Here is a 24,709-nt window from a genome sequence, read left to right on the forward strand (position 1 = left end):
GAAGCTGTTAGTCTTACTTACAGCAGCAGCACTTTCTGCACCTGCAGAAACTCCAGGACACATTTACTAACAGTGTTTGTTGCTGTGTGTGCTGCAGCTGCAGCTTTGAATTTTTTTTGAGAGCTAATATTTTGGCTATGGTGTCTTGTTATGAAATGTACAACAGTAAAAGTGTTAGCATGTGTGTCAAAGCTAAGTTTGACTGGGAAACTCAAAGCTCAATAACCTGTATCAACAAAAATTCACTGCAGCCTGTGTAATATTTGATGCATCATAATTTATTCCAGTCTATCTTGCAAATACATGTTTGCGTTGCAGTGTCATGCACAAACACACACAACTATTAGATCCTTAAGATCAAACCTGCGTCATTCTTTTGGTCCACTGCAGTGTAGCAGTCAAACAAGAAGAAGAAGAAGAAGTGAAGTGGCCACAAATGGCCAGGATAGAGATCAGAGGGTTAATGCGTAAAATGTATAAAAATATTATTGATTACAGGATAATACATTAATGTTAATATCAACAATAAGCTTTTTACTCTGAAGTTATAACAATGCTGTTACATTTACACTTACATTTTTACTATAAGTACGGAAACAAGTGAACATTTTATAATAAGTTTAACTGGAATTCTGTACAAACAACACATAAAAAACACAAACAAACAGCCAGTGCCTTCATCTGTCCATTAAATGTCAAACATCGCACTGACCCGTAGTCCCTGCTCGTCAGCACATGCTTTTAAAAAGAGCTCCATGTCCTCTGCAAACTGAAAAACAAAGAGGAAGAAGTCCCTCTACACAAAAACACTGCAGATGACAGGCCAGGCAAACATCTACTGACCTGTTTGAATGCCTCCTCATCGTCCACATATGTGGACATCACATTTTGGGTTATTTAGACCAAAATACTCAATTTTGCTCTACATGGGCCTGATATCCACTTACGAGGATGTTATACTGCCACTGTTCTATCAAAATTTTAAATGAAAATCCTCATTTGTGGCTCTCATTTTTCTTAAAAAAAAAAAAAAGGTAAAAAAAAAAATCTGGTAATTCTTTGTTTTTACATTCATTGGGCCCCAATCAGCCCAAATATCAAAGAGAAATTAAAAATCCATGTCGTGGAAGAGTTCGGGTCTTAGGAGGTTAAGGGAGTTTTCTTTACGATGGGAAAATGTTTTACTCTGTTTCTTTAAGTTCCCCAAGAAGAATGATAAATGTTTTTTATAATAAATTTGTAAATACTTTTAGCTAAATTTTTTATCCATAAATGAAAGTTTACTAATAAAACACCATATTTCTGTCATTTTTTAAGGATGTGGAATTGTACATACAATCAATATCAGACTCCACGAACAAAAAGGCTCTCAAAACAATATATATATGTGAATTTTTGCGTGTATTCATATAATTATTACTTTTTTCTTTTTACCCCTGGTTTTGTGTGTTCATGTTCTATTCATTTGTATACTTCATCTGTTCGTATGTTGTATATTCATTGTTTGTTAAATAAAGTTCTTCAAAAAAAGGAAAAAAAAGTCGATGATCCATGCAGGAATGTATCTCTGCCTACTGTGGAGGTCACGTGTTTCAGGTTAGTGTGGAGGTCCCAATATGGCGCCTCCCCAGTGGCTGCAGCCAGACCTTTCTCCCTCCTGCCTCCACTTTCCCTCATCCACCTGCTGCCTCTGTGGAAGCTCCGCCATAGCCACCACCAAACAACTGACTTATTTTTACACATCGACCAGCATCCGGCCAATCCACCACCTTTCATTGTTTATACCGTTACAAGAAAAATTAAAAAAAAAACACCATCAACCTTTTGTATCTTACACTGATACTTGTCATATTTGTATCTGCACCTAAAAGATAAAAAGTTTTCCGTGCTAAAACACAGCTCCACCTCCTGCAGTTCTCCCTCTAAACCACTAGATGTCTCTGTTATCTAAATGAAGACGTGCAGCACAGCAACCACAGCAGCGCTCAGATCACACGTGTCCTGTTATTATGTATAAAAGCATGAAACAGGTGAGACAGGTGGGATCAATATTAATGTTGTGGAAATATATGAAAAAGCAACAGAAGAGTGAAAACATTTCGTGTTTCTAGAAAGATCTTTCAGCTCATAGCTGCTCACAGACTGTATTTACAAGTGACAAACTGCAACTCTACAGTACATCTACAGTATATATCAAATATATTCTGTATTCAAATCTATTGAGTGATGTTTGAAAGTCTTTCCAGGTGAGTTTGATCCAGGAGGGTCTGAAGCCAGAGTCAGACAGAGACTGTGCAGAGACTGTAGAAGGACAGAGCAGCAGCAGAGCAGTCCAGATACACTGATGATCCTCTGTCAGATCCAGAGGGACACACAGGGATGATGCTGGACTCTACATTGTGTCTGACAGTGGAGCTGTTCTCAGAGCAGTTCACTCTGCAGCACTGACAGTCATCTGCACTTCTTCTCATTCCTCTGTCAGTCACTGCTGGATGAAGCTCTCCTCTCCACCTCCCAGTAACATGGCCCAGTCAGAGCGTCTCTACACACAAGCTGCTGCTGCTTCAACCTCTCTGGATCATCAGGACACAGCTCCTCCTCTCTCAGCACACACACCGTCCTGTTTATTGCCATGGTTCCCACCTGAGGAGAGAAGAAGGAAGAGCAGAGGAGATAAACGAGTGTTTCCAGAGACTCTTCATCAGCTGTCAGTCAGTGATGCAGCACATCCAGTATAAAGAGCAGCAGGGACTTCAGTGCTGGGACTGTACTAGGACTCATTGTTGCTTCACTTTTTCTAATCTTTGGATTTTTATTGAAGGTGATGAAAATGTTTTTCCCTCCTAGTTTGAGTTTGGACTTTCATTCATTAGAAGAACCTTGGTGTGTCCACTCTGAGCTCTGTAGGAACCCCAACAACAAGCCCAACAATCCAGATGGACGGTTCCAGCTGTTAACTGGAGGAATTCCATCCAAACATCTGCTCTCACTAAATTCTTCCTCACCTACAGACTGTGTTCTTCACTGCTTTAAACTTGGAAATGAATGCAGTCATTGGTCTGCGTGCTGCTTTGTTCAGAGAGCTGATTGGCTGTTGACAGTGTTTGATCAGAGCGTGTCAGCCGTTACTATGGTGACCATAAAGGTCAGAAACAGGAAGTGTTTGTGTCCAATCCTGAAGCCTGTCACCATTCTCCTCTCACAGCTTCACTGAGAAGCTGCAGCTTTACAGGAAACTCTGGATCTTTGTTTCATACTGACTGTGTTTAGTACAATACTGCTGACAGCACCACCCACTCACTCCATCACTCTACTGACCCCAGAGTCTCCAGTCTGTAGTCTGGACTCTGCTGAAGATCAGACAGCTGCTTCACATCTGGATGCTTCAGGTTGTTTCTGTACAGGTTCAGCTCTCTCAGATGGGAGGGGTTGGACTTCAGTGCTGCTGCCAGATAATCACAGCTGATCTTTGACAAACCACAGAAACTCAATCTGTATAAAGAATGAAAGATGTAAGTTTATTAGACAAAGTGTGAGCTTGAAAGCATTCAGTGTTTCATCATCTGTTCAGAGCTGAAGAAGGTTCAGAATGTAGAAGTTTAGAAAATGGAAACTCCAAACAGCTGAAGCCAACAGGAAGCAGCTTCAAACAGGAAACTGTGCAGAGTTTCAGACTATATGTCCTGATGCAGCCAGTTGGATTTTGGAGATTTGAATCTGTGTTCTGTGACTAAGTCCTTGAATCATTTCTTCCAGTTGGTCCAACAAGACAGACTAAGTATTGGACATGTGTTGTGGCTCCATTAGGGGAGCTTCTAAATGTGATGTGATGGCCCCTCTGGGTCTGTCAGGTCACAGGACTGAAGAGAGCTCAAACTGGGCACACAGTTGTTCCAGTCTGGACCAAAGACTCTATACTGGGACTGAGGGACTGCTTTGACTGCACCCACTGGGACTTTTTAAAGGCTCGTGTTCTCACTTAGATCATCGATTTCTACTTACATTTCTTTGTGGGGAAAATGGGGATTACTTTGAAAACAGGAAGTATTTTCCCCAATAAGCAGCCCTGGATTAGTAAATCACTCCAACATGTTCTCAGGCAGAAGAAGCTGTCTTGTTATGAGGGAGAGAAGAAAAAGATTGAGGCACAGAAACTTGTTGAAAGAGAGATAAAGCAGCTAAAATCAGGTGTAGAAGTAAAGCAGAGGATGAGCTGAATAAAGGACACTCAAGGCTGGCTTGGAAAGGAATGAAGTCCATGGTGGGGATGCAGAACAAGGAGCAAAGATGAATGTGATGCTGAATCAGCAGAAGACTTGGACTCATTTGATTCCAGCTTTGATATCATTGATTTCAATGAAGAGCTTTGTGATTGTAGCAGAGGGCTGGTAGCTCTGAGAGTCCCACTGATGAGGTGTTTGTGTGGAAATCTCTTAGTGGGACCAAAGAGAGAAAAAGCCCTGGTCCTGATGCTGTGGGAGGGAAATGATTGAAGTGTGCTGTGAGGAACTGACTGGGAGATTTTCACACATTTTCCAGTCCTCCTTGGAACAACAGGAAGTTCCCAGCATATGGAAACAAAGGTTAAGTGTCCTATGGCACTCAGTGATGATGGTGCTGTGGCCCCACCACCTCCACCTCTTTGTAAAGGAACTAACTGTAATCTGAAGCTTCAAATGGAACTAAGACTTCCTCCACTAGGTGGCAGTGTCTGATGAGAAAGTGTTAGTGGAGCTGGCCTGGAGTCAGAAACAGGAAGATGCAGGATTTGGGCTGAAATGGGGAAAAGTGGTTAGCACTAGTGCCTTAAAGCAAGAAGGTTGTAGGTTGAAGCTTGTTGGCCTTTCTGTGGAGGTTGGATGTTCTCCCACAGTCCAATGAAATGCTGCTTAGGTTCATTGGTGCTTCTAAATTGGCTGTAGGTGTGGATGTGAGAGAGTGCTTCTCTGTCTCTCTCTGTTGGCCCTGTGATGGACTGCTCACCTGTGCAGGTGGACCACGCCTCTTGCCCTATGACAGCTAGGGCACAGGCTGCAGCCCTGTGAGCCTAAGCTGAATAAACAATTAGCAAAAATGATCCATAGATGGCCTGAAATCCCCCAGTTAGCAGTTTGGTAGATAGCTATGACATGCTAATCCCATCCAGCAGCTGTATTCTACCTGTAAGCTGATCCCTGCTGAGCCAAAGCACTTTTTCATATACAAATTACAACCTTTAATAGAAACCTATTGGTCAGCATCTTATTAGCCTGCTGTTAGCTTCATTCCACAGAGAACTGAGAGAAACTAACAGAGTTGATAAAGAATAAAGAGAAATGTGCTGATTTAAAGCCTTTGAAGTGCTTCAGATGATCTCTGTCCACTTCTGTCCACTCATTCATTCATGTAAGCTTTCTAATGCAGCTTTGATCTTCACAGTCTGCTTTATGAAACTCATTCTAACCCTGAATGTCAGAGTGTTCCTCCTTCTCTTTCCCATCATTCATGCTGGCAGTGGAGGAGATTTGGATGTTGGACTGTGTTTTGGATGATGTGTGTATGTTTGTGTTGGACTGCTGTCTGTAAAGCAAACGCACATTTTGCTTTGGATTTCAGTGTCAGACAGACTTTAAGGTGGAATGAAGAGTTGGAGAGTTTCTCAGTGAATTATCCAGTGGAGGATTTTTCTTCTTCTTTGAAGGTTTGAAATGTGAACATTGTTCTGCTGCAGTCAATGGACTAAACCAGAGAAGAAGAAAACAGACTTTACCATGAAGATCCTCAGTGTGGATCAGTATAATATCAGCCTGATGTCTGCAGTTTAGTGTCAGCACAACTTTCACATCATATTCATCTCAGCACAACTAAAACATGCTGACTGACCTCAGAGTTTCAAGTCCACATCCTGGACTCTCCAGGAAACCACACAGATGCTTCACTCCTGAATCCTGCAGGTTGTTGTTGTTACTCAGGTCCAGCTCCTTCAGATGGGAGGGGTTGGACTTCAGTGCTGCTGCCAGGTAATCACAGCTGATCTCTGACAAACCACAGCCCCTCAATCTGTATAAAGAATGAAAGATGTAAGTTTATTAGACAAAGTGTGAGCTTGAAATCATTCAGTGTTTCATCATCTGTTCAGAGCTGAAGAAGGTTCAGAATGTAGAAGTTTAGAAAATGGAAACTCCAAACAGCTGAAGCCAACAGGAAGCAGCTTCAAACAAACACAACAAGAGAAAAAACTCTGAATGTTTCACATTAAAGTCGTACATTTATCATAAAAACAGGACAAAGACTTGAAAAAGTCGTGTTTTTCCTTCCAGGAACCACAAGGCTTCACTTTTAAAGGTGAAGTGTGAAAGAAATGGACATATTTGAAGTCCAACACCTTTTTCCAGTCACATTATTAAAGCAGACAAACTACAAGCTCATTTTCATTCCAACAAGTCATCTTCTGACCTGGACTAACAACACTGGTCTCTATGTGCAGCTGGCTGTGAGACCAGTGCTCAGGGACCGTCTACAAAGTGCAACACTGAAAGAACATCACACACTAATTTGCTTCCAGCACTTTCACACAAACATCTACTGTCATTATTGTCACCAAACTCTGTGGATCCTTTATTGCAAATTCAAATGGGATCAAATGGTCAGACAAAAGAGGGTTATGAGGAAATATGATGAAATGTTGTGTATTAGCTGCAAGTTATTGAATCATTTTCCTCAGAAACCAAACAAAATGATTGACAAACATGTTTTTACAAACTCAGTGTTGGACTTGGATCAGCAGGATAAGCCGATGTTTAAAGGCATTTGAGTCTCGCTGTATGAGAGTCCAGTTATTACTCAATATTTATGTCAGGGCTCTGTGTGCAGGCGGATGGAGAAGAGGATCCAAATGCGAGACTCTGAGACTGAATTGAAACTGAGAACCTTAGCTTTATTGCTGGTGATAAACGAAAACATGAACTGAACAATGACACTGAGAACTGAACACACAGGCATAATTCTGAGGGTACGACGCGACACCGAGCATGGGAAAACACAGGGCTTAAATACACAGGGTAGTAATGAGGGAATGGGCAACAGAAGGGAGACACAGCTGGGGGAGATCAGGGCTAACGAGACGGGGGAGCGAAGCTGCACACACTAACATAAGACAAAGACTTTCACAATAAGACAGGAAACAAGAATTACTAAACCAGATGCAGACATGACACTGAGAGACAGACTAGACACTGAACAGAAACTGCAATACACATGAGAACCCAAAACCTAAGAACTGATCCCTCACCAAGAATAACAGAAACAGATCCATAATGATAATAATAAACAAATCACCAGAACATCAGAAAACAATCCATAATGCAAAAATAAACCAAAACATAATAAACTCAAAACACTGGGCCCAACGGACCCAGAACCGTGACAATTTATGGATGATGTTCTTTCAGTGTTGCACTTTGTAGACGCTCCCTGAGCCTCACAGCCAGCTGCACATGGACCAGCTGACATTACCCAGCATTAGAGGCGGCTGTAAAAAAATTGATCTTCCTATTTAAATGGTTTTAATTTGAATAAAGCGATGTTGATTCATTCAATCCTTAATCGATTTTTAATATAAATGTATTTTGCCAGAATCTCAGGTTAAAGCTCCCAAAAGTATTTCAACAACAACCAAACAGATAAAACAGTAAATGAGAGCAGCTAAACACACAAAGATGGAAACACAGAGCGTGGATCGTTCACTCGACGGCACGTACACGGACACGCCGTCGGGGCTGAAAGTGGACAGCTCACAGATCCTGAAGCTGCAGGTTTCATCTGTCTCCAACCAAAACTGACTGAACCAGCAGCAAAAGAAGATCCAAACTACGCTTTACGTTTGATGAACATCGTCATGAATTCTCTCTGACTTTGACGTTTACTTCCTGCACAGCTCTCTCTCTCTCAGTGTACTTCAAGAACAGTTTACCTTCAAAAATCTGTTTCCTGCATTATTCACTGCTTATTACGCACCAGTCTGCTGTTGTGTTCACTGCTGTCGGCCTCCCAAAACAAAGCCTCATTTCTGCTGTTCAATACTGAAGAAATTTAAACCTTTTAAAATGATGACAGATTACAAACTCTCAGCTGTGTCTGTAATCAAACCTCTGTAACTTTGCTTCACTTCAGTAGCATCAGGTCATGTTCACATGTTGATTCATGGTTTGCTTCAGTTTTTGATCGACTGCAGAATATTTTGAAGGTTATCTGCTATAAAAAGCCAGAACAGGAAAATCTGCTTCATGTGTTCCTGTTTGATCCTCAGTGACTTTGACACAAAGGCCTCTGCTGTGATGATCACACCTCTGATCAAGTCTCACAGTGTCAGCTTTGTTTTTATACATATGGATATGTGCTGATAAATGATCAGAATTATAATATTTCCCACTGTCTGCTGTGTGCCGTGACCTTTGACCTGCTAAAGACAGTCAGCTGTGGATTATTCATTGTTGTGTCTGATACTTAGAACTGTGAGGAAGAACACTACACAGTTAATCAGGGTCCCCTCTCTCTGAATCAGGAAAGGTGGGCAGGCCGCGTGTGGGCCGCGGGCCATACGTTGAGTATCACTGTTTGAAATGTGAACATTGTTCTGCTGCAGTCAATGGACTAAACCAGAGAAGAAGAAAACAGACTTTACCATGAAGATCCTCAGTGTGGATCAGTATAATATCAGCCTGATGTCTGCAGTTTAGTGTCAGCACAACTTTCACATCATATTCATCTCAGCACAACTAAAACATGCTGACTGACCTCAGAGTTTCAAGTCCACATCCTGGACTCTCCAGGAAACCACACAGATGCTTCACTCCTGAATCCTGCAGCTTGTTGTTGGAGCTCAGGTCCAGCTCTCTCAGATGGGAGGGGTTGGACTTCAGCGCTGCTGCCAGATAATCACAGCTGATCTTTGACAAACCACAGCGATACAATCTGTATAAAGAATGAAAGATGTAAGTTTATTAGACAAAGTGTGAGCTTGAAATCATTCAGTGTTTCATCATCTGTTCAGAGCTGAAGAAGGTTCAGAATGTAGAAGTTTAGAAAATGGAAACTCCAAACAGCTGAAGCCAACAGGAAGCAGCTTCAAACAAACACAACAAGAGAAAAAACTCTGAATGTTTCACATTAAAGTCGTACATTTATCATAAAAACAGGACAAAGACTTGAAAAAGTCGTGTTTTTCCTTCCAGGAACCACAAGGCTTCACTTTTAAAGGTGAAGTGTGAAAGAAATGGACATATTTGAAGTCCAACACCTTTTTCCAGTCACATTATTAAAGCAGACAAACTACAAGCTCATTTTCATTCCAACAAGTCATCTTCTGACCTGGACTAACAACACTGGTCTCTATGTGCAGCTGGCTGTGAGACCAGTGCTCAGGGAGCGTCTACAAAGTGCAACACTGAAAGAACATCACACACTAATTTGCTTCCATCATCCAGCCTGAAAAGGAAACAGAGACGCCTCCCCTTCAAAGTAAAAGCTGCTCCTTTTGGACACAGTATCAAAGAAAGTCTACAGTATAACATAGAAAAGACAGAACAAAGTTTTGGTTGTTTTTAAATTGTGCAGAAATGAAACTACACTAAGCTCAATTATGTGACAGACATTTCATCCCATGTCAGTTTGGCCTCATCCTGGGCCGGATTATCCAGCACACACTCTGACCACAGGCCCAGGGGCCACGCACAGCTGGGCTCCATCCAAGAGACAGGAAACAAACCAACACAATAATAAAAAGCACCATGTGATCTTCTTACATTCAAGACAAACATAGTAAAAACATGAGCATATTTGTTTCCTGATAAAATGATGTGACAGGTAGAACAGAGTAAAGTGGTGGTGTTACAGCCTTTCTCCCCTCTGCTGCCGAGGCTGTTAGTCTCTCCCAAACTCAGCTACAGGACTTCCAAATGAATGAAAGCAGCAGAAGTGGCTTTACAAATGAAAGAGGAAGAGGAGAAGAAGAGGAGAGGGAGGCCACCCTGACCATCACTCCAGCTGAAAACATCACACTTCCATTAAAGTTGGTGAGGAAATGTTGAGCAGGATGAGCTGCTGGCTAATCTGGAGGCTGTAGCAGCAGCTCACAGTCACAGTGGATTTCCACTCATGAAAAAGCTCTGGCTGCTTCATTTCTCATCTCATATCAGAGACTTTAATGCTTCACTGAAGCTGTACTGTGATGCTTCCATATTCCAGTGAGGCCTCCATAATGATTTCAGCTGTTCTGTACACACACTGTGTGCCCTGTATGGCTCAAAGTCTCTGCAGCCTGTTTTTATCTGCTATCATCAGATCTTCATCATCCTCATTCACATCCCTCACACACTCTACAGCCTCATCAGCACTGACTTCATCTTCACTGACTGATGGAGCACAACATGAACCTGTGGAGGCTGAAACACTGTCCTGTCAAACATCTCCCCGTCACCACTCCACTTCTGTCAGCCTTTAAATGAACCCTGCTCAAGTCTGTCACTTCTGTTTGGAGCCAAAAGGAAAAACTGTTGTTCAGTCGTTTGGAAAGACAACATTTCTGAAAGCACTCAAACTTCTTCACATTTGTCTTCAGACACATCCTGAACATTTAGGAACTAAAGAAAGTTTCAAACATCAATCAAAGACCTGAAATATAGAAAAACAACAACAGCCGCAGATCTTTGACCTCACCTCAGAGTCTCCAGTCGACAGATTGGACTCTCCAGTCCAGCACACAGAAGCTTCACTGCTGAATCCTGCTGCTTGTTCCAACTCATGTCCAGCTCTGTCAGATGGGAGGGGTTGGACTTCAGAGCTGAGGCCACAACTTCACAGTGAGACTCTGAGAGTCGACACTGAGTCAGTCTGTGATGATAGAAAATATAAATGTGTTATTATAAAAGCAGAAAATCTGCATTATAAACACAGACTGAATGTATATGAAGACAAAACAGAGTGAGGTCATAATCTGATGAATCTGCTCTTCACATCTGTGCTTCAGCTCCTCTTACTGTGTTTGACATGACACAACGATTGAGTCTCTCTCAGACCTGCAGACTTTTAATGAGAATCTTTGTTTGGCTTTAATCTGCAGATGAAGGAGGAAGATGGTGTCACATTTAGGCTTCCATAATGTCCACAGTCTGTCACTGAGATCTGATCCAGAGTCAGAGTGAAGACACACATGTGGACTGTTTCCTGTTTTGACTCCAGAACATTTTGAATGAGTTCAGCTCAGTGAAGAGTTCCAGCTGGAAAGATGATCTCTGTTTGCTACCTGCTGTCAGGTACGACTGTTCACGTCCACACGCAGGAAAAACCTGCTGACTGTTACCAAACGGAGCAGAAATCTCATCACTGGACAATAATGATGAATGAACTCAGAGCTGCTGATATCAGATCTGATTTCAGGGGAACTAAACACAGAAATGATTGGCTCATTTTAGCTTTCTGAGCCATTATCTGCTGGTGTGTCACTAGTTGGCAGAAAATGATTTGTATTCCTGTTCAGGGCTTCAGTGTTTATGAGTCCAGATCCAGGTGACAGCGAGTCACAATGATGTTACCTGTCTGTGTCCAGCAGCAGCCTGTATTCACTTTGAATATTGTTATAACCTGACATGGATCAGTTTGTCTTTGATTGGTTTGTAAATGTCACTGTTTCCATTGGACCTGAGTGACGGTACAAAGACAGAGAGGGAGAGAAAGGAGAGAGAGGATGGAGACAGCAAAGAGAGAGCAAACACAAACAGGTGAGAGTGGACAGGTGACCAAGGTCAGCAACCAATCAGAGAGCTTCTGTTTGACCCACAGTCACTGATGATGACTGCACATAACCAAGCAGTGTGTTACTCTGATATCAAATATGGATCCTGCTCTTATAACAATGATCATCAGATGATATTATTGTGTTATTTTGTAGCTGAATACGATGTTTGTGTGATTATCAGGGAAAGAAGCAGTGAGGAGGATGGAGAGAGAGAGAGGACAGAGGGTGAAGTTAGAAACACTAAAAGGATTTTTCATGGATTTCATGGATGATTTGAGTGATTTCCAGCAGGACACTTAAACATGTCAGTGGACGTCCTAAAGAACATATTCACTGATATGAAACGTGTCATTGAACAGGATTAATATCAGTGGAAACATGGTGGAAACAGCTGTGACTGCATGGATGTGACACACTTCAAATCTGTTCTCCACTCTTGGATTTGGGATCCATGGAGCTGCTGCTGAGTCTGTACAATAAAGGAATGGTGTGGAAGGTTGCAGCGTACGGACACAAACACTTTGTGGTTACAATCTGATTTGATTTTCAAAATTAAACTACTAACCTACACTGATCAATGATGTTAATGATCACATCTGGACTCACCGAGCCTTTCTGCAGTTCCTCACAGCTGGAATCAGTCTCTGTCGTCCCCGCTCTGATGTTTTGTACTCCTGCAGGTCAAACTCATCCAGAACCTCCTCTGACATCTGCAGCATGAAGGCCAGAGCTGAGCACTGGATCTCAGAGAGTCTCTTCTTTGATCTGTTCTCTGACTTCAGGAACTCTTGGATCTCCTGATGTACTGAGAGGTCGTTCATCTCCATCAGACAGTGGAAGATGTTGATGCTTCTGTCAGGAGAGATTTCATCACTGTTCATCTCCTTCAGGTTGTTGATGACTCTCTGGATGGTTCCTGGACTGATCTCTGTCTGACCCAGCAGACCTACTAAGAGTCTCTGGTTGGACTCCAGACAGAGGCCATGAAGGAAGCGAACAAACAGGTCCAGGTGCCCATTTTCACTCTGGAGGGATTTCTCCATGACTCTCCTCAGAAATACATCAAGTGATTGGAGGTCTTTGTTATCAAAAACACTGAAAATCATCTTGGTCAAAGACTTTGGTTTAAGGAAGTTCTTCAGCACCTCTGTCTTCCTGTTGTTGTGACAGTGGAACATGTAGACAGCAGCCAGAAACTCCTGGATGCTCAGATGAACAAAGCAGTAGACTGGTTTCTGGAAGATCACACTCTCTCTTTTGAAGATCTCTGTACAAACTCCTGAGTACACCGAGGCCTCTGTCACATCCAGACCACACTGCTCCAGGTCTTCTTGGTAGAACATGATGTTTCCTTTCTCCAGATGTTCAAACGCCAGCCTCCCCAGCTTCAGAAGAACTTCCCTGTCAGCCTCCGTCAGCTCCTGTGGACTCGTCTCATGTCCCTCATGGTACTTGTTCTTCTTCCTCTTTGTCTGAACCAGCAGGAAGTGTGAGTACATGTCAGTCAGGGTCTTGGGCAGCTCTCCTCTCTGCTCTGTAGTCAACATGTGCTCCAGAACTGTAGCAGTGATCCAGCAGAAGACTGGGATACTACACATGATGTGGAGGCTCCTGGATGTCTTCATGTGGGAGATGATTCTGCTGGACAGCTCTTCATCACTGAATCTCCTCCTGAAGTACTCCTCCTTCTGGGCGTCAGTGAAGCCTCGTACTTCTGTTAGCCTGTCAACACATGTAGGAGGGATCTGATTGGCTGCTGCAGGTCGGGAAGTTATCCAGACGAGAACCGAGGGAAGCAGATTCCCCTGGATGAGGTTTGTCAGCAGCTGGCTGACTGATGACTTCTGTGTGACATCAGACGGCAGCTTCCTGTTGGTGAAATCCAATGAAAGTCTGCTTTCATCCAGGCCGTCAAAGATGAACAAAAGCTGAGAGACAGCCAGCTTCTCTGCTGTGACCTTCTGTAATGTTGGATGGAAAACATGGAGCAGCTCCAGAAGACTGTACTGCTCATCTCTGATCAGGTTCAGCTCCCTGAATGAAAGCAGAACCACCACACTGACATGTTGGTTCTCCAAGCCCTCTGCCCAGTCCAGAGTGAACTTCTGCACTGAGAAGGTTTTTCCAACACCAGCCACGCCGTTGGTCAGAACCACTCTGATGGGTCTCTGTTGGTCAGGTAAGGCTTTAAAGATGTCCTGGCACCTGATTGGAGCGTCATGGAGGGCGTCCATCTTGGAAGCTGTCTCCAGCTGCCTCACCTCATGTTGGGTATGAACCTCTTCACTCTGTCCCTCTGTGATGTAGAGCTCAGTGTAGATCCTGTTGAGGAGGGTTCTACTTCCTGTTTCATCACTTCCTTCAGTCACACGTTCACATCTCCTCCTCAGACTGATCTTATGTTCATCTAAAACCTCCTGCAGTCCAACATCTGCTGAAAGAAAGAAAAACAATGAGACTAAAGAGAAAGAAAACTCTTCAATGTCTGAACAACACAAGAAGTCCAGTTTTCAGAAATGAGTCCATCAGCAGACAGATGTTCAGTCTTACTTTGTACACAGCTGCTCTGACTGGCTGTCTGCAGTCCAGCTCTGCTTCTGGATCTTTCTCCACACTGTGCAGAAGCTCTGATGGTGACACAGAAAAGTCAAAGTGGAGATACTTCTGTCCACCTTTGATTAGACTCATTATAAAAAGGAAAAGTTTGAACACAGTCATGTTTCCAGTTCACTGACTTACATTTATTCCATGGACACTCACTCTAACCTGAACCACAGCTACAACCCAACATTGTTGAGGCCTCATCTCCTCCTTTCCTGACTGTAGAGGTTAAATATGCAACAACCAACAAATAAAAGAATTTGGTTCATTTCAAAGAAATTCACACGGTGACCAAGTAAAGTAACCGTAGTAAAGGAGACAACATCCCGTTGATGGTGGGATTATTTGAAAGATTTGCTTTAGTCACGTCACCAAATGCAGTTGAACCACCCGTGGATCCATGTTTGACCATCCTACCACTCTGAGCTCTGCTTTTTAATCATTTTATTATTATCATCATTCATTTATTCATTCTTTGGAGGGGGGCTATTTCCTAATGCCGCCCTAATAAGCTGATGTTCAAGGGGAAATATAACAGAAACTCTTTCAGTGTTATTCATTAATAAATTAACAGATAAACTGTGAAGAAGAAACAAACTGAGATTTAAAGGAGAGAGTGAGAAACTTGATCATCCATCCTCATAATACATGTTTATCAGTATCTGCTGTGACCATACTGCAGTAATAACTACAAGTCTACATTTCTGTGACTGTTGATCAATCACAGCAGGAATCTGAGCTCATCTCTGCACACAGAGCAGCTTCAGCTCTGGGATAAACTGCTCGCTTCACGTCCTTCTCAGCTCACAGACACTCATCCTGATATTTTCCTTTAACATTTGATGGTATAATTCATCTGAGTTTACACTTTATCTGCATAAATACAGAAAAACAGACCCAAACACCATAAACCATCAGTTTCACCATGTAGAATATATTGTTGTTTCCTTGCTTTTAATTCAGAGAAAAACTCTGATTTTGATTTTCTCTGTTCTCTTTGCCACAGCCCATCCCAGCAGCAGCTGAAGCAGCTGACTGTCACAACACTGAATAACACTTTAGGAGGGACGTCTTGATGCATTCTCAATCATCCAGGAAAGTAAATCTCCAAAAGTTGATTCTGTTCATCTGGACGTAGAGTAAATGTGGTTATCCCAGCTGGACTTTTGTCAAAGCTGGAAAGGCTCCTAAAGAAAGCTCCAGCCGATCCAGGAGAGAAGGACAACCGCTGACTAAGTGAAAACCTGTAGCTATCCCATATGTGTCAGGAGTATCGGAGCAGTTGAGACGCATTTTTTCTAAACACCGGGTCTCTGTGGCTTTTAAACCCCAAAACACACTGCGCCAAAAATGTGTCCACCCCAAGGATCGGGTCCCTCGAAACAAACAGAGTAACATAGTGTACGCTGTTAAGTGCCAGGAGGATTGTCAGGATTTATACATCGGGGAAACCAAACAACCTCTGGCTACAACACAGAAGAGCTACCTCGTCAGGCCAGGACTCTGCAGTCTATTTACACCTACAGGCCAGTGGACACTCTTTCAATGATGAGGATGTAACATCCTGGACAGGGAGGAACGCTGGTTTGAGGGCGGAGTCAAGGAGGCCATTTACGTGAAAAGGGAAAGACCATCTCTGAATCGAGGAGGGGGCCTCAGGGTACATCTGTCACCATCTTACAATGCTGTGATTGCAGCCATTCCCCAACTCTCTGTGAATGGGACTCATGGCCATTGATCAGTGGTTGTTGATCAGTGGTCATGAGAATTTGCATAATTAAGATTAAGGAACTGACCTCCCAGCCCATTGTTCCTTCAGTGGGCTGGTTTCAGTCATTATGCAAATGTCCTGTTTATAAGATTGAAACCTGCAGTCAGCTGAGACTGAAGGAGTCACCTGGATGAGGGATGAAACGTTTCTCCCACAAAACGCTACGAACAGATGAACAGAATCAACTTTTGGAGAAAGTTGAATCAGTATTTCAGCTTTAAGAGGGTATTTTAACACAAACATCAGTCCTTCTACTTAAGTATGTTTGCCTCTTTGTTTACGCCTAAATTAACTTTACTGTTAACGAGTTTCCATGTTTCTGTAATCCACCAGTGTGCTCATGCTTTTTTAAGTGAAAAGAGATTTTTAATGATCAAATATAATTATTTTTGTTATTTGTGGATTTTAAATTGACAGAGACAGATGATAATCATTATCCTGCACTGTGGTCTCAGGTTTGGTCGAGCTAGCACAAAGAATGGCTGGCTATGTTGAACTTCCTCCTGGGATCTACACTAAGAAGTGAGTCCAACATTAGCAGGGTCTCTTTCCTTTATCTGGATTCACTTTAGCATTCACAGTCACGTGAAGCTTGTTATTAACTCGATAAGTCAACCCAGGGTTTCAGCTGAGCGCTCACATGAAACACATGGTGTTGGCAGCATCTGATCAATCATATTCATGGAGACGTGTATCAGCAACAGAGCAGCTGAGTTTGCAGAAGGAAGTCAAACTAAACCACAGGAACAATATGAGGAGATTACACACATAATAAAATACTAGCAGTAACACAGCTGCTGCAGACAAATCAGTCGTGTGATCGTGTGTGAGAGGAGAAGGACTGTAAAGGAGTTTGGTGTTAAAAGCTCTGTATGAATGTGGGAGCATTTGAAGGGCTTTAAAAAGGCCAATATAAAATAAAAGGCAGCAAAATTGCTGACTGTGAAAGTCACCAGACTTATCAGAGCTCTGTGATTAAGACCTGTAAGAACACCTATTTGTACTTGTTGGCATTATATCAAACACACACGTATATTAAGCCTTTGTTTGAACTCTGGTTGAATTTGTTACTTTCAGACTGTGAAACATCACAGAGGCTGCAGCTGCAGATCTTTTCTTTCACCTGGAAAATTACTTTAAATGTTAGATGGAAAATGTATTGCTCAGTTTAACCAAAGTAAGAACAATAATCCATAAACCTTCATAAAGACAAACATCTCCCCAGAACATTGAGCTGCTGAAGTGTCACTGAAGGGAAAAACTATTTGTCCTCCTCCATCCAGCAACACCTGAAACACCTGAGTGGAAGCTCCTCCCTACACTGTGTTTGAAGCAAAGCACAAAGGAGACACCTGCTGGAGCAGCTGGAGTCCTACAGACACTCAGCCTCTTCACTACACAAACACCTCCTACAACATCCACTCTTTCCACTCTGACTGCTGTGTTTGTGGAAACACTCCAACACACACCGCTTCACATACCAACATAGAAATGTGTGTGAAAAAGAGCTGAGCTGATATTAAACATGAGGATTTATTCAAAAATACAGAGTCAGGAACAACATCTAGACACACATTACCTCTCAGCAGCAGAAGAACAGCCTTTAAAGTTTAGACCAAAATCCTTCGACATGTTGCTCTTTAGAGACACACAGCTGGGTTCAGGTCCAGGAGATTCTGGCCTCTTATTGATCCTAAAAGAAAAACAATAAATGTAACAGCTTCATGAGATAGGAAGGAAAAACTGGAAATATTAAATTAAAGACATGATGAACAATCTCATAAAAATAATGTACTTACTCTTTGTCACATAACAGTCTTTTGTTAAAGTTTACAATAACATCCTTCGACTCGTTGCTCTTTAAGGAAACACAGCTGGGTTCAGGTCCAGGTTCTGGATCAGTTTTAGGGTTATGTCCAGCTGAGCCTGGTACGCCCCACAGCTCTGGGCTTTAAAACAACACACACAGAGGTATGAGTGTGAATAATGATGGAGCAGTGATGTGAGTGCTGAGCTGTGACATGGAGAAGAGTCAAGGACAGTTAGAGATGGTCATCTCACCTCTGAGCTTTGGTCTGGCTCTCATGTTCCCCACACAGAGTGCTTTTAGAGGGAGGGACTCCCTCCTCTCTGTCCTCACACTGATCCATGCTGCTGAAAACGTCCAGATGAACAGAATCAACTTTTTGGGGATTTACTGGATGATTGAGCATCAAGACACTTTTTAGTATTTTACTAATTTCTGAAGCATTTTACCAACTTTGTTCAAATTGGTCTGCTGTCATTTTATTGTTGACAAAAAGAGATTTTGAGTTTGACTGTTGACGTTTCCATGTGGGACTGTTGCTGCAACACCAGGATGTTACTACAGAATACACTTTATATTGTGTGCACTTGGATGTTAGTCCAGTGGTCCTAAACTGACACACCTGCACCTGCATTCATTCTGACCAGATTTTAACCCAACAGTTTTTCATACTTAATACATCAGACATAAACTCTGCAGCTGTCATTGTGTGCAGTGGGACACTGTGTCCTATGAGTGTTATACTACAATAAACAGAGCCTGACCGCGGGCATAAAGAGGGCAAAAACCCACTTATGCTCTAAAGATGAAGTTCTGTTTCTCTTCAAATGACCCTCAGAGCATGTGGAGGGTCATTAAACGCATCACAGATTACCTCAAGAACAACAGGCTGAAGAACATAAAAACAAACGCAGAGTTTCTGTCTGATGGTTTGAACATGAAACAGGAATTATTGAGCAAAAACGGCCAGTTTACTAATTTATGACCTAGCATCAGCGCATTCACCTACAATACACGAATGAATATCACCAGTTAAACTGAAAAAGGAAAAAACCTGCACACAAATACGACAGCAGACTAGGGGTGGGTTTTTATAATCAATTTATCGATTCTGGTTTGGATAATGTGAAATCGATTCGGTAAAATCCTGAATCGATTTTTTAATATAAATTTATTTTGGCCAAAACGCCAGAATCTCAGGTCAAACGTCACAAAATTTCAAGAACCACCAAACAGGTAAAACAGTAAATGAGAGCAGGAACACGGATTCTGCACAAAGACATAAACACAAAGCGCGGAGCCGCCGACGCATCAGAATCAGTGAGATGTGACTTTCTCACCTGACGGCACAGACACGGTCGCTCGCTGAAAGCCGACAGCTCGCTGATTCTGATGTTTCGGCGGGTCCGCGCTTTGTGTTTATGCCCTTTTTGCGCTGATTCTGAAGCTGCAGGTTTTATCTCTCTCCAAACAATATTGAGTAAACCAGCAGCAAAAGAAGATCCAAACTACGCTTCACATAAACATCGTCATGAATTCCCTCTGATTGTTTTGCTGCCACCAGGATAAAATCACACTTCATGCACAGCTCTCTCTCTCTCTCTCTCTGTACTTCAAGAACAGTTTCCCATCTAAAAATCTGTTTTCTGCATTATTCGCTTGCTTGTTACGCACAAGTCTACCGTTCTTACAGCCTGTCGGCTGCTGTTTTTTTTTTTTTCCTTTTACTTACTTCCGGAAAGAAAACCTAATTTCTGCCGTTCAATACTGAACAAATTTAAACTTTTTAAAATTATGCAAAATGCAAAACGCTCAGCCGTGTCTCTAATAAAACTGCTGTAAAGTAGTGATGGGTCGTTTGCGAACGAAATGGCTCTTAGAGCCGGCTCCTTATCGCGAGCCATCACGTGGGTTTTTTTTTTCTTTCTCTCACCCTCTCTCTCGCACTTTTTTTCTGCTTCACTCTGCACGTGAGCCTTGTGCTTTACGCTGGGCAGAGGGGGGAGGGGCGGTAGTTACACTCGCAGTAGCACAGGAACAGAGCCAGAGGGCGAGACAGAGAAAGAGAGCCAGGGACAACAACGTCACATTAGAAAGGTAGAATAATAATAAAGGATAAAGGATTCAGAAAGTTTATTCATGCAGGTCCATATGACAGAGAATATGCATGTTCTTTTTGTTTTCATATTATAATTTATATTTAATTGTGTTGTGGTTTGCAGTGTTTTGTGTTGTTTCACTTTAAATTTGTAAAAGGAAAAAGCTGAAAATTTAAATAGTTAAAAGTTGAAATGTGAATAGTTGATTTTTGTATTATATGATTTATTTATTACATTTTATGTCGAGTGAATAAATAAAAGTATATTTACGGTGGCCCCTACAGACAAATCACGTACGAACTCTGAAGCACGTACAAACCCTGAAGCACGTACAAACTCCAAAACACGTAAAAACACGTACAAACTCCAAAACACGTAAAAACTCTGAAGCACATAAAAACTCAAAACACGTACAAAAGACAACAGAAGTGCTCCAGGATGCTAGGGGTAGTGTTGAGCTTTTGTTACCTAGTGGCTACACAAGCCAGCAAGTACCAACGACCGGATTTGGTGTGTGGTAGTAACAGGTAAATGAACATTTTTTTAAATTATTTGAATATATATGAGTGCTTGTGTAGAAATACAGAAACAATACACATATGCTTTCAATTGTGTAATTTAAGTGATCTAGGTAGCTCTGTTTTGGAAGTTTAGTTCATGCTAGAAATGTGTTTTGAAGTTTGTACGTGTTTTGTCTCCAGGGGCCACCGCATATATTTATATATAAACATATAAATAAAACCACTTTTTTTTACGTTAGTAATTCCTTTTGTGCATGATTTTATATTATTGTTAATAATAAATTAATTAAAGCAACAAAACAACCTGAAGAGCTGGTTAGGAGCCGAAAGAGCCGGCTCTTTTTAGTGAGCCGAGCCAAAAGAGCCGGATCTCTAAAAAGAGCCGGAAATCCCATCACTACTGTAAAGTCAGAGGTAACTGTCACGGCCCAGCGGCACGAGGAAACTCAGATGGACACAAGTGCAGAAACCAAACCGGAAGCGAGACAGTAAATGAACAAAAGGTTTATTTCCCCCCCACAATACAAACAAGCGAAAACAAAACGACGCCACCACACTAGAGGCGCGCTGTATAAACTAGGTTAACAAAGGGTGACCTAGACAACTCTAGGATGTCGCTGAACAGCTGAGGCAGAGGGGAGGTGGAGGCTGACTATGAAGTGACTGGCCGGGCATTGGTTTCAGGTGGGGAAGACAGGTGGAGCGGAAGGCCCGGATGCGGTTGAGGTGAGGGGGAGGCAGGCAAGTGAGTGGCGGGCCAGTTGGCAACATCGTACCAGCAGCAGGTGGCCCAGGTCCAGGAAAGCGGGGATGAGGGCGGTGAGGCCTCCACTCCAGGAGCTACCTATGGGATAGCAGATACTCAGGCGATGATCGATTGAGTGCGCAGGTCTTATATGCTGCCGGAATAATTGCCCACAGGTGGTCAGCCAGGGAGGAGCAACCGATCTCCGCCTAAATGAGGAGGAGTCGCTGTAGGAGACCTGCAGGTAGTGATGGCCAAATGAAGCTTTCTGAAGCACTGAAGCTTGTATTGAAAAACGGTTCATTACTCAAAGCTTTTCAACACAGTCCTGTCTGGTGACATCTGGTGGCCAAAAATATGAAGAGCCGCTTGAATCCACAAAATAAAACCAACTGCTTCATTAAGATTGCCCACTCTACTCTGGAATTCTGTCTGATATTGGGCCACTGTTGTGTTGCTTTGAACATGTATTTTTTGGTGGTTACAAAAATGTGTTTTATTTGTTTAATAAATAATTTTGACCAGTAAACTCTCCTTGTTTAAATGCACCATGGTGTGGTCTTTCTTTGCCACACCACTCCATGTACTTAATTGCTGCAATTAACCGCTAGACGGGTATATTTATAAATAATATTATTAGGGAATTTTTCCCAGACATATTTTTGACCTGGGGGTAGAATTGATTGTTAAATGGAAAGGGAAAATGCTTATGAACTTGCAAATTAAAAACATGATGCATTTAAAGTAACCTTTTTCATTTTTATTTAAGAAGAGAATTTGTTCTAGTGTGCGATGGCCGAACCTGTTCCTTTTCGTGGAGACAATTTCTCCTGCCTTAAGGAAAATCCCTTCACATGGCACAGAAGAGGCTGGAGTGCAGAGAAACTGGTAGAGATGCTGTTATACAGTCTAACTGGGCCCCACAAACTATCAGCTAAAGAGAATAAATAAATTCAATTGCTGCACATTTGGCAGACTAACATTTTCAGATTAATTAAACAATAAAATATATATTTTTACAACATTACATGTAAAGAGTCAAGTGGAAGTTTTTCTACAGTTATTTAATGATATTTATATTATGGAAGCAGATTTTTGACATTTTACCTTTTTCCCGTTTTCAGATATAATAAACACGCACAAAACAAAAGCAAACAGCCAGAAAACAAAGCTGGAAAACCCACCCGATTGACAAAAATCAACTCAAAATTCTCCCACACAACAGAACCTCCTCTATTCCTCGCTGGCTCCAAATCTCTCAGTGGAATGATCAGTGGTTCGCTATCTGTCACCATCAAAACACTCCACAAATCCCGCGAATGATTCGCTTCCTGATAAACCATTGAATCAGATACCGAAGCAGTTAGGTTATAAATGAAGCTTCGGACGTCACTGATCACGTGACTCTGGCCAAACGAATCAAGCTTCGACACAGTGCTTCTGAAGCACTGTGTTGATTTTTTTCGACACACGCACCAGAGCTTCAGCTTCAAGCGGGCCATCACTACCTGCAGGTACCTGCCCGGACCATGACAGTAACGTCCATATGTTGATTAATGGTTTTCTTTTGTTTTTGATGTACTGCAGAATATTTTTATAAAATCCCAGACCAGGAAAATCACCTTCATGTTTTTCTGTGTTTTATCTTCAGCTATGTTGACACAAAGGCATCTGCTGTGATGCTTACACCTTTGATAAAGTCTTGTGTGTGTCAGCTTCCTTTTTATAGATACAAAAATATGTAAATCTACTGATCTGAATTATAATATTTCTGACTGTCAAAATTTCCCAGATTCAAATCGAATCGAATCTAATTGAATCGATTCGAATCGAATTGTGGATCAAATCGATTCGGGACCTTGTGAATCGGAAACGAATCGATTCTAGAAATGAGTGACGACACCCAGCCCTACAGCAGACTATAGCGAGCAGAGAAAGGCATTTTATAGATGAAATGTTGGCAGCGACTTCCGAAAAGCAACTCTTAGGACACCCCTGTCTCACTGTCAGCAGTTAATGAACATCCACCTATGGGCTCAAATTGTGGTCATAAATATTTTGTATTTGTAAATCAGGATTTGTGTGTGTAAAAAGAATTTGTGCGCAGCATAAAGGTCCTTTCACATCAGACTCAGCATGTGCTGCTAATGCTAACTGCTAACTAAAAGCCAAGTGTTGTAAAGACCCACCTTTTAGCACATCCCAGCACACCCACTCACTTCACCAGATGCACCTTGTTTAGTTCTCTCACCTTTGATTGGGTGTGGTGCTTGTCCTGAATTGCACTCACCTGTCACACATTATATAAGGACTGCATTCACTTTTGGCTCACTCTTTCTTCACTCCCACACAGGGCAGCAGCAGAGGTGAGGTTGTGTTTGGGTTTTTGATTTTATGTATTGTTTAAAGTAATGAGTAACTTAAGTCTCTGTTTTCTTTCAGCATTGGCAGTCCATGTGTGTCTTTCCTTCTTTCCTTTATTGATTTGGGAATAAAAGGAGAACCCTGTAAATGATTAGATGACTGCTTATTCTCATTCTAATCGGATGAGCCCATGATGCTGATTACTTAAACCCTGAGCCTTCCTTCCTTCATAACACCAAGGATCCAGAATTTGTTGTGCTGGCTGCTGAGCTCTGTGGGTTTTTGCAGCAGCTCTACTAGATGCACCTGCTCCTTGTCGTTTCTATCTCTGACTTTGTCCTCTACAAGAGTTTTTTTTTTTTTTTTTTTTGTTGGTTCTTCAAATGTTCAATAAAAACATGTATGCTCATTCATAACGAAGAAAGCTTTGTAACTATCCCCACTAGTGAAGACTGTCATTTCCACAACACACCAATGACATTGGCCAATCAGATGAAAGGAAGAAAAATAGGGTCGTACTTGTAACTTAAAACTTGAGTGCAGAGTTTCACACGTATTTCTTAGCTAAGTCCACACACAAATCTTTTTTACACACACACAAATTCTTTTTCCACCTACGAATCCTGATTTACAAGTACAAAATATTTATGACCACAATTTGAGCCCATACATCCACAGACTGATGGAGGCAGGAGAAGCTGCCTACAGTCATCAGTCAGTGGATCCACAGTAACATCGACTCTGAGTTCAGCTGCTGATCATCAACTAACTGTTTCTGTCTCGTTCCCAGACTCTGATCTCACATAAAACGAAGCAGATTTATGCTGAAACTAAGCTGCACGCAGCTGATGTTAGCCAGGAAAACAGTACAGACTGCTAACGTTACCTTAACATGGAGACGATCAACTGCGCCACAACATTCACGAAAGTAAAAACGACGGAAGGAAACGATCAGAGAGGCGTTTGAGGGACGTTCAGAGTCAGGAACTTCAGAAACGGATCAGGCTGGAGTTTAATTCTGTTTTCAT

The 24,709-nt window shown here is 42.1% G+C and overlaps 1 protein-coding gene across 3 annotated transcripts; it reads right to left on the reverse strand.

The window, feature by feature from the left end:
• Positions 1–257: 257 nt before the first annotated feature.
• Positions 258–24,587, reverse strand: LOC146391787 (protein NLRC3-like). Of its 3 annotated transcripts, none has more exons than XM_084915850.1 (11): positions 24,568–24,587; positions 18,207–18,299; positions 17,945–18,094; positions 17,725–17,838; positions 14,324–14,400; positions 12,380–14,207; positions 10,696–10,869; positions 8,776–8,952; positions 5,863–6,039; positions 3,319–3,492; positions 258–2,643 (listed from the first exon to the last, which is right to left on the reverse strand). In XM_084915850.1, the coding sequence occupies exons 1-11, from the start codon at positions 24,573–24,575 to the stop codon at positions 2,625–2,627; spliced, it is 2,991 nt and encodes a 996-aa protein (XP_084771976.1). In that variant the 5' UTR covers positions 24,576–24,587; the 3' UTR covers positions 258–2,624. The 3 variants fall into 3 exon arrangements, with proteins under 3 accessions (XP_084771976.1, XP_084771977.1, XP_084771978.1); XM_084915851.1 differs by having other exon boundaries at positions 12,380–14,204; positions 24,568–24,586; XM_084915852.1 differs by lacking the exons at positions 258–2,643; positions 3,319–3,492 and having other exon boundaries at positions 5,085–6,039; positions 24,568–24,586.
• Positions 24,588–24,709: the final 122 nt, after the last annotated feature.

This window comes from Perissodus microlepis, chromosome 3, assembly GCF_051167445.1.
Source record: "Perissodus microlepis isolate ML-2025 ecotype Zambia chromosome 3, ASM5116744v1, whole genome shotgun sequence".
Classification (NCBI taxonomy): Eukaryota; Metazoa; Chordata; class Actinopteri; order Cichliformes; family Cichlidae; genus Perissodus; species Perissodus microlepis.

What these genes read in the sequence shown, in the direction of transcription:
- LOC146391787 (XM_084915850.1), bottom strand. An exon ending in TCAGAGCAGCTGTGTACAAA is followed by an intron (nt 14,208 to 14,323) that starts GTAAGACTGAAC and finishes TCTTTCTTTCAG; the next exon opens with CAGATGTTGGACTGCAGGAG. An exon ending in TGTGGACTTGAAACTCTGAG is followed by an intron (nt 6,040 to 8,775) that starts GTCAGTCAGCAT and finishes TTCTTTATACAG; the next exon opens with ATTGAGGGGCTGTGGTTTGT.